General features: G+C 47.9%; 1 protein-coding gene across 1 annotated transcript; it reads right to left on the bottom strand.

The window, feature by feature from the left end:
• Window positions 1-1212: 1212 nt before the first annotated feature.
• On the bottom strand, window positions 1213-16891 carry PSMC3 (proteasome 26S subunit, ATPase 3). Its single transcript, XM_073541589.1, has 12 exons — window positions 16735-16891; window positions 12327-12410; window positions 11903-12028; window positions 11724-11828; window positions 7042-7104; window positions 5533-5670; window positions 5309-5452; window positions 5082-5230; window positions 4781-4877; window positions 1794-1939; window positions 1567-1648; window positions 1213-1404 (listed from the first exon to the last, which is right to left on the bottom strand). The coding sequence occupies exons 1-12, from the start codon at window positions 16759-16761 to the stop codon at window positions 1294-1296; spliced, it is 1272 nt and encodes a 423-aa protein (XP_073397690.1). The 5' UTR covers window positions 16762-16891; the 3' UTR covers window positions 1213-1293.
• Window positions 16892-17384: the final 493 nt, after the last annotated feature.

Here is a 17384-nt window from a genome sequence, read left to right as displayed (position 1 = left end):
GACACGTGGTCCTATGATTACCGCGCACGTAGAAGTCATCACCTCCACGTGTCACAGATCATGGTGTGAAGACGCTAATCTGCGACGTGGTCTGCGCTGCCATCATGGTGTCTGAGAAGAATTGATAATCATCATTTAGAACAGGTAAGAAATGCTGCAGACGACCAGACTTACCTGCTCCCTCCATACTGTACGCGGGGGCAATGGCGGCCATGTGCAGCAGCCCCACTACACCCATCCTACATCACCCCCGTGTCTCTATACTCTAATCCGTCAGTAATCGTGTCCTGTGATGTTCATCGCTCGTTCCCATGTATGACGCCTATAAGACGGTGAAGCTGCATTTACAGGAGTCTCGCCACATTTCTTTGGGGGGGGGGGCGCAAACCGACAGGAGACACCATAAGGCTATGTTCACACTAGGCATTTTTTATGGAGTTTTTAAATGCAAATTTTCAGCTGCGTTTTACAGTACCAGAAAAATCTGAGATTTCAGAAATCTCATGCACAGCTTGTTTTTTTTTTGTGTCAGTATTTTGTGCCTGGGCTTGGTCTTTGCACAATAGAGCAGATAATTTCTTTTATCATTTTTCACACGTTGAAAATAATGAGAAAACACTGCAAACAAAAAACAAAACACACAGGTATCAGCTTTGGTGCGTTTTTGTGACAAAACCTGATAAAGTAGAATCATGTTTTTTTGCACTAAACTTTATCAGCATGCACAAGAGACAAATGTGCCCTGATAAAAACACAGCAAAAAAAAAAGCACAAAAAAAAAAAAAAAAAAAAAAAAGCAAAACATGCCTTTTTCCTGCAGCTTCTTTATTGCCAAGAGAACAGGTTTTGCTGCAGAGAAAAAACGGAACGTATGAACATAGCCTAAATATCTGACAGGCTCCGATCTCAAAGGTGAACCTGCATCCATCCGTGGCTTGGGGGTCTCATTTATCAGCATTGAGCTCCCATATCTACCAGTTGCCAGTGCGGCTGATCAGGGGGTAATCTCAGGATAATTGGCAGGACACAACATTGCAGATGTATCAGCCGCAGAGCTTAGAACGGCAGCGCTGCCTAATGGAGGATCAGGAACCTAAATCCTATAGAAATGCCTGAAGGAAACCGTGATCGGACCGATCAGGATTAATGGCAGGAGGACACGACCATGAGCCGTACGCGGTTTCCGGCACAGACTGCAGAGCGTGACGAAGGTTTGTAGAGTTAAAGAGGTCGCGTTTATTTCTTCCTGTAACATTAACAGTCCTGATAACACGCAGTGGGCTCGCCACTGCTCTACGCATAGTACTGCAAATTGGCCTTTTTCTTAGCTTGGACTTCCAAGATCCCCTCCATGTAATCTTCATGTGTCAGCTCGGTGGCCCCTCTGCGCAGAGCGATCATACCCTGCAACAAGAAAGTAATAAAAGGTCAGACAGACCCTCGAAAGCTAAAGTTTCACACTACAGACTTCATCCATGCAACGTGGTCATTGCCCTCGACTGCACAGCAAACATTAGTAAGAAACATAAGTAATGCGCTCCTTCGGGGCGGCGTCACCGTACTCACCGCCTCCACACACACCGCTTTACATTGTGCTCCGTTGAAGTCATCGGTGCAGCGCGCCAGCTCCTCATAATTGACGTCGGGGCTGCAGAGGTAAAAGCTTTCATTACAGTTTGCAGCAGACACACACTGGACCTGAGTTCACGGACCACAGCGCCACCACCAGGCCAAAATGTAAAAACCACCCAAATTCATAACCGCTCAGTGACCACCGTGATACGGACACGCACCTAACGTTCATCTTGCGGGAATGAATTTGCATGATCCGGGCTCGGGCCTCTTCATTGGGCATTGGAAATTCGATTTTCCTGTCGAGACGTCCTGAACGGAGGAGAGCGGGATCCAAGATGTCTACACGGTTTGTAGCAGCAATCACCTGTGCAGCCAGATAAGGAACAGTTAAAGGGTCCCGCTCCGTTCACTTCCACAAGGAGAGATGATGGCAGGTGCAAGACTAAGAAACAGAGGGCACCGCTAACACTAAAGAGGTTCTCCTAAGGCATGCTGCATAGCAATGGAGAAAATAGAAAAGATGCATGCTAAAAAATAGGGAACTCCCTGGAAAATATATAAAATCTGAACTCTATTAATGTGAATAACAACAAATCACGTGCAACAAGACAGACTCATAAAAACATGTAAAAAAACAGGTTCAATAGTTGATTATGCCCTTGATATAGCAATAACCTACTGTATATACTCAAGTATAAGCCGAGGCACCTAATATTACCATAAAAACTGGGAAAACATATTGACTCGAGTATAAGCCTAGGGTGGCAAATGCATCCATATAATGCTCCACAAAGCTGATGATGGGTCCCATAAGATGCTCCGTACAGAATATGCCCCATAAGTCACTAACGACCTACTAACCACCAAGAGCAAGCGACACTACTCTGTCCTCCTTCTCCTGGACCTGTCCTCTGCCTTCGACACCGTAGACCATTCCCTCCTGCTACAGACTCGCTCATCTCTTGGCATCACAGACTTGGCCCTATCCTGGATCTCACCATACCTAACAGACCGAACATTCAGTGTCTCCCTCTCACACACCACCTCCTCACCTCGCTCCCTGTCTGTCGGTGTTCCTCAAGGCTCTGTCCTCGGACGCCTACTATTCTCCATCTACACCTTCGGCCTGGGACAGCTCATAGAATCCCACGGTTTGCAGTATCACCTCTATGCCGATGACACGCAGATCTACCTATCTGGACCCGACCTCGCCTCCTTACTGACTGATATCCCACAATGTCTGTCCGCTATCTCAGCCTTCTTCTCTGCTGGCTTTCTCAAACTGAACATGGACAAAACAGAATTCATCATCTTTCCCCCCATCTCACTCTACCCCTCCACCAGAGTCAACGGCTGCTCTCTTTCCCCAGTCCCGCACGCTCGGTGCCTTGGGGTGATCCTCGACTCTGCGCTCTCTTTGAAACCACATATCCAAGTCCTCACTTCCTCCTGCCGCCTCAAACTCAAAAATATTTCACGGATCCGCTCATTCCTCAACCATGAAACCACAAAAACACTAGTGCATGCTCTTATCATCTCCCGCCTCGACTATTGCAACCTCCTACTCTCTGGTCTCCCCTCTGGCACTCTGGCTCCTCTCCAGTCCATCCTACACTCTGCTGCCCGACTAATCCACCTGTCTCCCCCCTATTCCCCAGCCTCCCCCCTATTCCAGGCCCTTCACTGGCTTCCTATCGCCCAGAGGCTCCAATTCAAAACCTTAACCATGACATACAAAGCCATCCACAACCTGTCTCCTCCATACATCTGTGACATGGTCTCTAGGTACCTACCCGCACGCAACCTTCGATCGTCTCAAGATCTCCTTCTCTACTCCCCCCTTATCTCTTCTTCCCACAACCGCATATAAGACTTCTCCCGTGCTTCCCCCATACTCTGGAACTCTCTGCCGCAACACATCAGACTCTCACCATCAACGGAAACCTTCAAGAAGAACCTGAAGACCCACCTGTTCCGACAAGCCTACAGCCTGCAATGATCCTCGGTCTACTGAACCACCGCACGACCTGCTCTACCCTCTCCTACTGTATCCTCACCCATCCCTGTAGACTGTGAGCCCTCGTGGGCAGGGTCCTGTCTCCTTCTGTGTCCCTTGTCTTACACATGTTTATTATACTTGTCTATATTTCCCCTTTTCATATGTAAAGCGCCATGGAATAAATGGCGCTATATAAATGTATTATAATAATAATATTATTATTATAATGCATAAAGTTGATGATGATGCCCATATAATGCTCAATGCAGTTTATGCTGATCCCCATATACAGTATATTGCTGCTGCAAATAAAAAATGAAACGACTCTCGTGACTGTCCGCTGCTCCTCAGTGTCGCTGTCTCTCTGCACTGACTGTTCAGGCAGAAGGCGCATACTAATCACATCATCGCGCCCTCTTACCTGAACGTCACATTCGGAGGACACGGGAGACACAGCGCAGCGGTGGAACAGGGGAGAGGTGAATATCGCAAGTACCGGGGGCCTGGGCAAGCGGCGGCACAGGCACTTGGCCCCCATAGTGCGCCGACGCCCCTGCCTGCTCAGGACCCCAGCACTTGCCCCGGTGCTAATGCCATCCGTCAGCAGTAACACTCGCAGAGGCTGCAGGTGCGCGCAGATGAACCGGAGAGATCGGGGAACACCCGCACTGCAGCGGAGAACAAGTTTGGGACCGTGACTTGTGTATAAGCTGAGGGGGAGTCTTTTTTCTGCAAAAAATGTATGTACGGTACCTCCACAGAAATTCAAATGGCAGTATATTAGTATATAATACCAGCAGAAAAATGTCATAAAAACAAAGATTAATGAGAAAACAGAACATTAATCTGCGCTCTTACTCAATGGTTAAACCCATGCACCCATAGATGAGCGATAACCAGCTATTCAACCTGTCTCTTTGGTTTTTTATGAGTCTGTCTTGTTGCACGTGATTTGTTATTTACATTAATAAAGTTAAAATTTTATATATTTTCCTGCGAGTTCCCTATTTTCCAGCATGCATCTTTTCCTCTTCTATTTTCTCCATGATGGGGCAGGTGACGTCACATCTACCGGACACCTCCCGGCAGGTATCGTGCACCAGTCCCATAGGTTACACATAGGAGAGGCTGTAGAGATGCCATACAGGTAGACACAGGGAAAAGGGGTGACACACGGCTACAAACACAGGGGACGGGGGTCTGTACCTTAACTTGGGTGTTGGGTTGGAAGCCATCCAGCTGGTTCAGAAGCTCCAACATGGTTCTCTGCACTTCTCGGTCTCCGGCCTTTTCACTGTCAAACCTGCATCACAAAGCGTCAGAAACCTGGTTTATCCCATTGCAACCCCAGTGGGTACCGTGTAATTCTACAATATCCTTAGAGAAAGGCTGAAACGTGAAGTGTGGCATAGCAGCCCCCCGGACAACCCCCGTGATCAGTTCCCAGGAGGCGGCTCTTTAACAGGAGGATCTGTCCTGGATGGAAAAGCTGAATGGTAAAACAAACCTTTTTGTCCCAATAGCATCCAGCTCATCGATGAAAATGATAGATGGCGCCTTTTCCTTGGCCAGAGCAAAGGCATCACGGACCAGCTTAGCTCCATCTCCAATAAACATCTGAACCAACTGAGGACCGGCGAGCTTCAAGAATGTGGCCTGAAAGAAAATGGCAAATGTCACCGAGTGCCCCCTTCTATCACTATGCTCTCCAGGTCATGATCAGTCACTACCTACCTTCGTCTGTGCGGCACATGCCCTCGCCAGGAGGGTCTTTCCTGTCCCAGGGGGGCCATACATCAAAACACCTTTAGGGGGCTGAATTCCCAAATTCTCAAACTTCTCCTTGTGATTCATGGGTAAAACGATGGCTTCTACCAGCTGTGTGAGAAGCGTTTAGTGGTCAGTACGGTGTATGCCCAACCAGGAGCATCAGCACAGTCCTGTCGCTCCGTCCATACCTCCTGGATCTGCTTATCCAGACCACCAATGTCGCTGTATTGCTCGGTCGGCCGTTCATCCACCTCCATAGCCTTCACTCGGGAGTCATACTCTGTAGGTAAAGTCTCCAGGATAAGATAAGAATCCTTATTCACCCCCTGAAGATAAAAGAAAAAATACAAATTAACACCAGAGGACATAGATCTTAAAGGAATATTCCCACCTTAGTAAGCAAAGTCTATCGCTGGGATAGTTGCCATTAGTTGAAAGGTCAAGATCAATGGGGTCCTAGAAGACCCCACTGACCATGAAGTGATGGCCTATCACTTACTGAGATAGGAAAACCCCTTCCATGCACCTTATATCTAGGAGATGTGACACAGCCGGGGTGAGTGCCGTAATATTATGTGCAAAGGGGAGAGGCTCCTGCTGCAGCTGGGTCATACAGGCCGAGGGAAAGTCACCGACACATAGAAACCTTCTTTATAACAGACTGAATAGGATCCAAGGAGGGAAGGAAACTGACGGAGGAATTTTCACTTATTCTCCAAGTTTAGTGTTTCTTTAACCCTTTCCCACATTAGGATGTGAATGAAAGTCCTGGGAAGGGGTCTGCATGTGTGGAGGGGGCTCAGGAGCGGCTGATGCCATCCGTATCATGGCCGGTCTCTGTATGTAGCAGCCACGGCCGGAGCGCACTCCATAGAAGTATTTAACAATATAAAAAAAATATTAAAAAATCAAGTCGCCCCTTTTCCCGTTAAAAATTAATGTATTTGGGATCAGTGAGTCTGTAAAGGTCTGATCTAGCGAAATATGGAATTAGCCAATCACAGGGGCAGTTTCTGCCCTGATTTTTTTATTCTTTTTTTTCCATCATACGGTTCTCGAGATGTCGACCTTTCAGTTACAAGTAAATTTTTATCGTCTTTGCTGCATAGTTCACAGGGTAATTATGTAGAGAAGCCTAAAGGCGCCCCCAGATATTCCTGGGAGCCTCGGCCCCTCGGGAGGGGCCACAAGAACTGGCTGTAAATAAAAAGGCCGACCAGAACCGCACGGCGAATTACAGAAAAAAGCAAAAACTGCCAGCGATTGTCCTGGTGCCGGGGCCCCTCACACATAACTGGGGAACCTCTTCCTCCTGTAGACATGCAGCTTCTAAAGTGAGAGAAGATTGGCGGAACACATGGATATTACCCATTTATCCCTGTAGGAAAGCTGCCCCAGAGATGTATGGATGTCACTTTCTTGCATCTGCCCATACAGCATGCAGGCACGGAGCAACAAAGAGGCGTGGTGGGGCAAGGCAGGGGGCGCGGCGGGGCGAGGCGCGGGGCGAGGCACGGAGCGCGGCGGGGCGAGGCACGGAGCGCGGCGGGGCGAGGCACGGAGCGCGATGGAGCAAGATCTGGAACCATCGGACTACTGAGCACCCAGCTGGCAGCTATCCGAGGTATACAGCAGCTTTCCTTTGCATCCCATTACCATATTAGATGTACAGACGTCCATTTTATTCCATTACTCACCACGAGGTCTCCTGGTTTGAGCTTTTCGGCATCAACCAAACCGATCACTGGCAAGAAGTACGTCTGGAGGAAAAGAGAGGAACAAGTGAGCGATCACAGTCCATCACCCAAGGTACCGTCCTCATCTCGCCACATGACCACTCCGTTTAATGGTGGGAGCCCCAGCAATTGTGTGACAAATGGGCGTTTCCAGAAGCAACATTAATAAGAGAAATTGTCATTGGAAAATCAACAATTTACAAAAAATAAAAAAATCAGGTTTTTGTTTTCATTTTTATGGCAATTTTTTTTCATATAACAATCAATTAAAACTGAAAATTAGACATTTTGCAATTCTCACTCTGAACACCGGAGCTGTGCAAACTAACTACCTGTTTTTTTTTTTCTTGGAAAACAACAAGTAAATTAGCTGCAATGTTGTATTATACTATCTAAAGAGTGTAAGCAAAGGTCATTGAGAAAAGAGGAGGAGGTGAGCTGTGCCATCACCTATTGTGAATGGTGGATCCTGTGTTATCTACTGTATAGAGGTGTTATCAGTCATTGTCAGGAGGAGGTGAGCTGTGACATCACCTGTTGTGTATGGTGGATCCTGTTATCTACTGTATATAGCAGGGCTGTGGAGTCGGTAAGCCAAACCTGCGACTCTGACTCCTCAAATTTCCCTTACACCGACTCCGAATCCAACTCCACGACTCCGACTCCCACATATATTGCTTATGTTTAAGTGAAAAATTGATTGTAGTACAATGTGAACATCAGACATTTAATCATTTCTATGATCCAATAATCAAGATATTTAGACAGAACATAATATCTATTTATTGGAATACAACTTTAGAACACAAAAAACTGTAATAAATTGTAAATATGTAATACACTGTATAATATCGATTACATATATACAGTACAGACCAAAGTTTGGACACCCCTTCTCATTCAAAGAGTTTTCTTTCTTTTCATGACTATGAAAATTGTAGATTCACTCTGAAGGCATCAAAACTATGAATTACCACATGTGGAATTATATAAATAACCAAAAAGTGTGAAACAACTGAAAATATGTCTTATATTCTAGGTTCTTCCGAGTAGCCACCTTTTGCTTTGATTACTGCTTTGCACACTCTTGGCATTCTCTTGATGAGCTTCAAGAGGTAGTCACCGGAAATGGTCTTCCAACAGTCTTGAGGGAGTTCCCAGAGATGCTTAGCGCTTGTTGGCCCTTTTACCTTCACTCTGCGGTCCAGCTCACCCCAAACCATCTCGACTGGGTTCAGGTCTGGTGACTGTGGAGGCCAGATCATCTGGTGTAGCACCCCATCACTCTCCTTCTTGGTCAGATAGCCCTTACACAGCCTGGAGGTGTGTTTGGGGTCATTGTTCTGTTGAAAAATAAATGATGGTCCAACTAAACGCAAACCGGATGGAATAGCATGCCGCTGCAAGATGCTGTGGTAGCCATGCTGGTTCAGTATGCCTTCAATTTTGAATAAATCCCCAACAGTGTCACCAGCAAAGCCCCCCACACCATCTCAAGTCCTCCTCCATGCTTCACGGTGGGAACCAGGCATGTAGAGTCCATCCGTTCACCTTTTCTGCGTCGCACAAAGACATGGTGGTTGGAACCAAAGATCTCAAATTTGGACTCATAAGACCGAAGCACAGATTTCCACTGGTCTAATGTCCATTCCTTGTGTTCTTTAGCCCAATCAAGTCTCTTCTGCTTGTTGCCTGTCCTTAGCAGTGGTTTCCTAGCAGCTATTTTACCATGAAGGCCTGCTGCACAAAGTCTCCTCTTAACAGTTGTTGTAGAGATGTGTCTGCTGCTAGAACTCTGTGTGGCATTGACCTGGTCGCTATTCTGAGCTGCTATTGACCTGCGATTTCTGAATCTGGTGACTCGGATGAACTTATCCTCCGCAGCAGAGGTGACTCTTGGTCCTTTCCTGGGGCGGTCCTCATGTGAGCCAGTTTCTTTGTAGCATTTGATGGTTTTTGCCACTGCACTTGGGGACACTTTCAAAGTTTTCCCAATTTTTCGGACTGCCTGATCTTCATTTCCTAAAGTAATGATGGCCACTCGTTTTTCTTTACTCAGCTGCTTTTTTCTTGCCATAATACAAATTCTAACAGTCTATTCAGTAAGACTATCGGCTGTGTAGCCTCCAGACTTCAGCACAACACAACTGATGGTCCCAACCCCATTTATAAGGCAAGAAATCCCACTTATTAAACCTGACAGGGCACACCTGTGAAGTGAAAACCATTTCCAGTGACTACCTCTTGAAGCTCATCAACAGAATGCCAAGAGTGTGCAAAGCAGTAATCAAAGTAAAAGGTGGCTACTGTGAAGAACCTAGAATATAAGACATATTTTCAGTTGTTTCACACTTTTTTGTTAATTATATAATTCCACATGTGGTAACTCATAGTTTTGATGCCTTCAGAGTGAATCTACTATTTTCATAGTCATGAAAATAAAGAAAACGCTTTGATTGAGAAGGAGTGTCCAAACTTTTGGTCTGTACTGTGTGTGTGTATGTATTATATATATATATATATATATATATATATATATATATATATATATATATATATATATATATATATATATATATATATATATACACACACATATACACACACACATACACACACACATACACACACTATGACTTATCTCGGCTAAGACAAAGCCTAAATCCTCAGGCTACATTCACACTATGGTCGTAGCCAGGATCAAACCTAGGGGGGGCAGAACCTCATACTGTTCCAAAGAACCTCATACTGCACACCTCAGCTGCTGCAGAACCTCATACTGCACACCCCTACACTTGAAAATAAAGCCTGCACCTTAAGAAGATGTGGTGATGAATGCAGTCTATTTATTCCAACTATCAGTTGATGTTACTGAAGACGAGCAATGCCTGTCCTGGGCGTCCTTTTGGGCAGCTATGAGGTGTCCCTGACTGGTGATAAAAAAAACGAGTGTTAGTCTGTGTGCTACCCGGCTTTCGTTCTTTTTGGTACAGATATGGATAAATGGATATATAGATAGAGCAGATTTCTAATCTGCTTTTGCTATTGAAAACATTATCTATGAGCTCAAAAACCTTTCAGGTGATGCGGTTTTTTAAAAAGCTGATCTGCTTTTGCAACTGAAAAACGTATCCTCAAAAAACACAGGAAAAACGCTGTGTGTGAATGTAGCCTTAGATCAGGAATAGAACAGCCATTTATAGGACATTTCATAACTTTCCAAAATTCCTATGAAAAAATATTCAGCACATTCTGCATTGAACTACTGTACCCAATTTATTATATATTTTAGGAGTCGGTCCATTTTATACCGACTCCAACTCCGACTCCACCAAAATGAGCACCGACTCCACAGCCCTGGTATATAGAGGTGTTATCAGTCATTGTATAGGAGGAGGTGAGCTGTGACATCACCTATTGTGAATGGTGGATCCTGTGTTATCTACTGTATATAGAGGTGTTATCAGTCATTGTACAGGAGGAGGAGGTGAACTGTGACATCACCTATAGTGGATCCTGTGCAATCAGCTGTATATAGAGGTGTTATCAGTCACTGTACAGGAGGAGGAGGTGAGCTGTGACATCACATATTGTGGATCCTGTGTTATCAGCTGTATATAGAGGTGCTAGCAGTAATTATAATCCAGTCTCTGCTGGTTAGCAACTTGCTGAAAACTCTTCCTGAAAGAACAGAAAATAGGAGACTAAAAAAAATCCCCAGTGGGCAATGTGAAAATTGCCAAAATCATTAATTTTGTTTTTAAATGGAATCGGTCAGCAGGTTTTTACTATATAATTTGACAGCGGCATGATGTAGGGACAGAGACCATGATTCCGACGAAGTGTAATTTAATTTACTGACTGCAGCAGTTGTGATACGATCATAGTTTTCTCTGCTGTAGATGTAGCAGAACTGTGAATGCTGAGCTGTGTATAACCCCCCACACACCATTGACTGACAGCTTTCTGTGTACACTGTGCATAGGCAGAAAGCTGCTAACCAGTGATGGAGACGTGGTCGGACCAGGAGGCACGAGGCCAGACGTCCTGTAGTGATGATCTACCGATCAAACACTGATTTCATTATAACAGCAAAACAGAGCCGAGTGACAACGCTGGAGTCAGGGTCTCTGCCCCTATATCACGGCGCTCTCAGATGACATAGCAGAAACCTGCTGACACATTCCCTGTCATAAAAGGTGATAAGTTCATAACATGAGAAAAAAAAAAAGCTGACTTTTTTTTTTTAAATAAATGTAACACAAAAACGTAATTTAAGCCATAGGGGATTTTCTGATAAAATCACCTCCTTCCTGCAGGTTCTTCTTATCAGCTACACGCACCCTCATTAGGATGGTCTTATAGACGACACATGATTGTAACTCGGGGAATCTCACCCCCAGACACAAGGAACTTTTTTCCACCCCATATTTAGGAATCATGTGGCATCTTTTACATGTTGCAGAAAAATCCTTTTTAGCCGCATGTACAAAAGTAGTAAACCTACGGGGTGCGTCACTGTGCCGCCAGTCAGGACTCAGCCCCATTATTAATGTGTGCAGGCCTCGATACCTATGGCGGTAATTCTTCCTAATGCAATGATACCAGAGCTGGTGAAACACGCCCGTCCCTTATGTAGCTACCTGTCGGGTAGAGGTTTTGATTACTGCACATTTTCCCTTCCTCTGCGAATCCAGGTCAATGTTGGCGCCATCCTCCTCCTGGTCGTTGGGGTCCACATCCAGCAGCTGAGAAGAGACGGATCGGTCAGATTTACACAGAACACGGCACCTTACTGAACCGGGCGACGCCGTCATTGCACCTCAATCACGTTGGACACCAGGTATGGGAGGGTCTTATTCACTTTAATTTTCTCACTGTTTTCTTTGATTTTGTCTTTCATGGCCTGTAGCTCGTGTGTCACGCGCAGAACCTCGCTCTTCATGATCTGAAACACAAAGGGTTAACAGTGGACAATGCATGCAACAGGTGCGCATTAAAAATCTCACTTTTCTGAATGCAACACGAATGAAAAAGTATGTGTCTCCGTGGTTACAGACCACCAAAAATTCTTGTAAAGCTGCAATAGATGAACCGCTTGGTACCAGATCAGCAGTCTGTATCCCATATATACCGCCATGTTCATCCCATATATACCGCCATGTTCATCCCATATATACCGCCAGTTCTACATCACAGTCTACATATCTCCACATACATTGGTGTCGGACAGGAGCAGGACTCACCTTGATCTCACTGTCCAGGAGTCGGGTTCTCTGGATTATCTCCTCTGTCGACATCTTGAGGACTTCTTGTCCCACCCCATCCTGCTGCAAGAGGTGGAGAGAAACCGGCATAAGTCCTAAATCATCTCTACACCTCCCCACACCCCAAAAAAAGTCATCCCCTATAAGACACCGGGCAGGAACCGTATACAATATATAAGGGATCGCTCTGCAGATCATTGCATTTATAGGACCCACGGGCATTATGTACCCCAAGAGCCATAGATGAGAGCAGCGGCCACCCAGATACGCTATAGCAGTGCCAAGGAAAGGGGCGCAGACGCCCACGGAAGTCAGTCACCGGAAAATAACAGCAGCCGACGGCACCATGGTGTGGCTGGGGGCAGAGCCTGACAGACTCAGAGGGGTGCACATAAAACATCCCTCACCGATCACCAGAAATGGAGACTTGTGTCCTCTGACTTTCCCAAACCAGACGTGTCAGGCATGCGCCCCGCTACACCATTCTACGTGTCAGGCATGCGCCCCACTACACCATTCTACGTGTCAGGCATGCGCCCCGCTGCACCATTCTACGTGTCAGGCATGCGCCCCGCTGCACCATTCTACGTGTCAGGCATGCGCCCCGCTGCACCATTCTACGTGTCAGGCATGCGCCCCGCTGCACCATTCCAGGTCTTGGCGCTGTGCAGGGTAATCACAGTGACGCTGCAGGGCACATGCTCCACTATTGTGGCCCCCTGTCCTCTCATCTGGGGGAATTAGTAATCGAGCTATTCTGCCATCTTTACCCGTAGATAGAGGATAACGTACCGATCACTGGGGGTCCGACCACTGAGACCCCACAAGATCACAATTTCGTACTCTGGATTTTGGGAATGGACTATGCAGCCGGCATATAACAGTCATTTTTAGCTCTTTGCCCTTGGAGCCTCATATCTGGAAGCTCTGCAGGTTTCTTACAGCCGTGTTCAAGATCTCTGCTTGTTGTGGATTCATGGACACAATCTGACACCCGGCCGCCGCTCACACAAAAGCAGGGATCGTCACAGGTGCTCCACTGCTCACACAGGAGGCCACAATGCAGTGCCCGGGTTACATGTTGCATGTGGCAATTGTACCATATGCCCCCATATGCATTCCATCAGGGATTATTTTGTGAACCCAAGAGACGGTACTAGACATAGGTTAAGGTCATATATGAACTGCAAAACTACTTGTGTGGTTTATGCATTAATCTGCCCATGTCATCAGGTTTACGTTGGTCAAACTTCTCAGGAATTACGCCGGAGGATCCAGAAGCATTTCTCAACAATCAACCTGGCACGTATTGATCAAACCAAGGGCAAGGTGTTGACATCTGTGGCAGCCCATTTCTTGAACCACCATGCTGGTAAGATTGCTGGTACTATGGTGGTCGCATTGGAGAAAATATCATTATCCAATAGGGGGGGGTTCACCCAGAAAGCTATTATTACAAACAGAGTCCAGATGGATTTTTAATTTGGACTCACTGAGCCCAAGGGGTCTAAATGAGGAGCTCTTATTTACTGGATTTCTGGGATGAATATTTATGATGTTCTCTTCTCTCCCCTCATGCAGTTATCCTATTGGACATCACTTCTCATGGGGAAGATGGTTACCCCTTACCTCATTGGAATCTCAGTCTGGATATATTGTGTTAGGTCTTCGTTCTCTTATATGTAACTAAAATCTGAATAAAGTTGTACTGTACTGATTCATATGGTTCTAATTGATAGGTTTACACGATGTCTCTGTAGTCTCTTTGAGATATTCCTTATCATTATCTTCTGTTTTCTGTATAGTAGGAGTCTGATGTGAGGGGGGTTTTATCATCATATTATCATTTTTGGCTGTGAGGTTTTACCTTATATATTGCTTGGGACATTAATCCCTTTATGGATTTTCTATCTAGTTCTATTGTATACTGTGACCTTGGAATAATATGGTGGATCCCTAGGTTTGAGCTCATGGGGACCATTGGGTTGGACCTGGGGATAGGTAGCCATTGTTATATTTTTAATGTCTTTTATGACATGTACCGGTGTTCATGCTTCACATTAACCCTAATTAGCTTATGGCTCCTTTTCATGTTGTGACCCCCTCCCTATGTGTTTCTGTCTGTCTCATTGTTGTGTCTGTTCTTCATGTTTCATGCTCTTGTGAGCACTGTGTGTCGTTGGAGCTGCAGCCTCGCGCCCGGGTGTGGGTTACCGCTCGGTGCTGACCTTGATTGACTTCTTTGGCCAGCATGTGGGGGCGTGAGGCTTGCGTTCCAGGGGAGAACTCCATGCGTCTCACTGGACGCAGGTGCGAAAAAGAAAAAAAAGAAAGAAAAAAATTTTTTTAAAGAAAAATTTTTTGAAGGGTTTTTTTTTTTTTTTCTCCCCTGTTTTATCAACACTCCTCACACAGCTCATTGCGCATGCGCGGCGGCCATGTTCCTTTAGTGACCGGGACGCCGGTCTTTTTGTAGTGATTGGAACTTTTGGATGGGGGCAGTTCACCTGTGGTGCATGTGCGGGTCATTTGAGTCTTAGTAAGGTATATAAGGCTGTTGGATCATGATCAGTGTACTTCCCCTGATGAAGCCGCATGGGTTGCGGCGATACGTGTGGGGTATGATCCTGGGTGTAGCACCCACTTGGTTATAGCTGTATTTTCACTGCGACCTTATTATTGGTTGCTCTGGAGTAATTTTTTGATGTGGTACAATTGAATATTGGATTGTGGGCATTGGCCATATTGCTGTTGGCTTATTATGGCCTGTGTGCCCTAACCAGTGAATATTTAGGGACACATGCATGGAATTATTTCATGCAGTGATTGTACAATATTAGGGCCCTTGGTCTCCATGAGCAGGTTTATGGGGTGGTTGTTGTGATTAATTGCAGTGAGGTTGGACCACATGGTTGATATACAGGTTATTATAGCATAATCTATAATTGTGATATGCCATACTTCACTGTTATATATTGTGGGATGCTTCATATGTTTTTATTATGTTTTTAATTGTATTGCTGCATCAATAAAACATTGTTTTTGTACTGGTTCAGTGTGCGCTATTTGCAGTGGTTCTTTTTCTTCTCTTCTCGGGTTACGGGGGACGTCGCCACGCCGTGTCTGGGGGACATCGCCACGCCGTGCCCGGGTTACGGGGGACGGCGCCGTGCCCGGGTTACGGGGGACATCGCCGTGCCCGGGTTACGGGGGACATCGCCGCGCCGTGCCCGGGTTACGGGGGACATCGCCGCGCCCGGGTTACGGGGGACGTCGCCGCGCCGTGCCCGGGTTACGGGGGACGTCGCCTCGCCGTGCCCGGGTTACGGGGGACGTCGCCGCGCCGTGCCCGGGTCACGGGGGACGGCGCCGCGCCGTGCCCGGGTCACGGGGGACGGCGCCGCGCCGTGCCCGGGTCACGGGGGACGGCGCCGCGCCGTGCCCGGGTCACGGGGGACGGCGCCGTGCTCGGGTTACAGGGGACGGCGCCGCGCCGTGCCCGGGTCACGGCGCCGTGCTCGGGTTACAGGGGACGGCGCCGCGCCGTGCCCGGGTTACGGGGGACATCGCCGCGCCGTGCCCGGGTTACGGCGCCGTGCCCGGGTTACGGGGGACATCGCCGCGCCGTGCCCGGGTTACAGGGGGATATCGCCACGCCGTGCCCGGGTTACGGGGGACATCGCCACGCCGTGCCCGGGTTACGGGGGACCGCGCCGTGCCGTGCCCGGGTTACGGGGGACATCGCCACGCCGTGCCCGGGTTACGGGGGACCGCGCCGTGCCCGGGTTACGGGGGACATCGCCGCGCCGTGCCCGGGTTACAGGGGGATATCGCCATGCTGTGCCCGGGTTACAGGGGGATATCGCCATGCTGTGCCCGGGTTACGGGGGACATCGCCGCGCCGTGCCCGGGTTACAGGGGGATATCGCCACGCCGTGCCCGGGTTACGGGGGACATCGCCAAGCCGTGCCCGGGTTACGGGGGACCGCGCCGTGCCCGGGTTACGGGGGACATCGCCGCGCCGTGCCCGGGTTACAGGGGGACATCGCCACGCCGTGCCCGGGTTACGGCGCCGTGCCCGGGTTACGGGGGACATCGCCGCGCCGTGCCCGGGTTACAGGGGGATATCGCCATGCTGTGCCGGGGTTACGTGTCTGTGACATATCCCGTCCTGCCACTCACACACAACTGAAGGAGGATGCAAGAACCCCACCCCCTTGCCCCTCAGACAAAATTACTGGAGAGCCCCTTTAAGCTCCCAATTAGCCTTAGACCGATCAGTCCAGGGCGAACCACAAGTCGCAGCTGCGCTGCCTCCATCATGCTGGTGTCACAGCTGCTCCCCTCTCCCCCGAGCGGCCATGGCGGCGCGGCTCTTCCCGCTTACCTCTGTTTCATCCCACACAGACGCCATGTTTACTTCCTTTCACAGGCCGGGTGAGTTCGCACTATCACCGTCGGAAGTAGAGGGACGAGACAAGCGCCGAACACCCGACTTCCGGTGCGCACTGACAAATACTTCCCCCTCCTGGCGGCGGCGCCGCCGTTTCTTGTCGCTCTGTGCGCGCCGAAAGTCACGTGTCTGAGCAGAACACTGCAGTATGCGTTGCGGCCATTTTGACTACTGGCAGGAAAGTCAATACTGCGATGTAATGATGGTTGCCAGGGCGACGGGGCCCCAGTGCCAGGCGGAGGGCCAGATATGCACTTTGTAAATTACACACTATAGAAAAAAAAACATGAATGTGTAGATTTTTTTTTTTCTGTAGAACAGCGCCTCTTGTGTCATCAGTCAGTGTGAGCTAGTGCAACTCTAACTAAAATGAAGCTGCAAATCCAGACCCGGCCTGTGCACAACAGCGGCGCTGTGTCAGAAATACCCGCCACCATTCACTTCCAGATTCTTTTTCCTTGCCTTTATTTTTTGCCTCCGTAGACAGATGAGGGCTTGTATTATGCAGAACAGGTTTGACCATTCATCTTACTGTGTATGTGGCGCCCCTGAGGCTTCATTCGCCACTGAGGTACTGCACCTTC

The sequence above is a fragment of the Dendrobates tinctorius genome, unplaced genomic scaffold, assembly GCF_039654945.1.
Source record: "Dendrobates tinctorius isolate UK_male_01 unplaced genomic scaffold, ASM3965494v1 ptg000124l, whole genome shotgun sequence".
NCBI lineage: Eukaryota > Metazoa > Chordata > Amphibia > Anura > Dendrobatidae > Dendrobates > Dendrobates tinctorius.
This window is presented reverse-complemented; position numbering and strand designations above follow the sequence as displayed.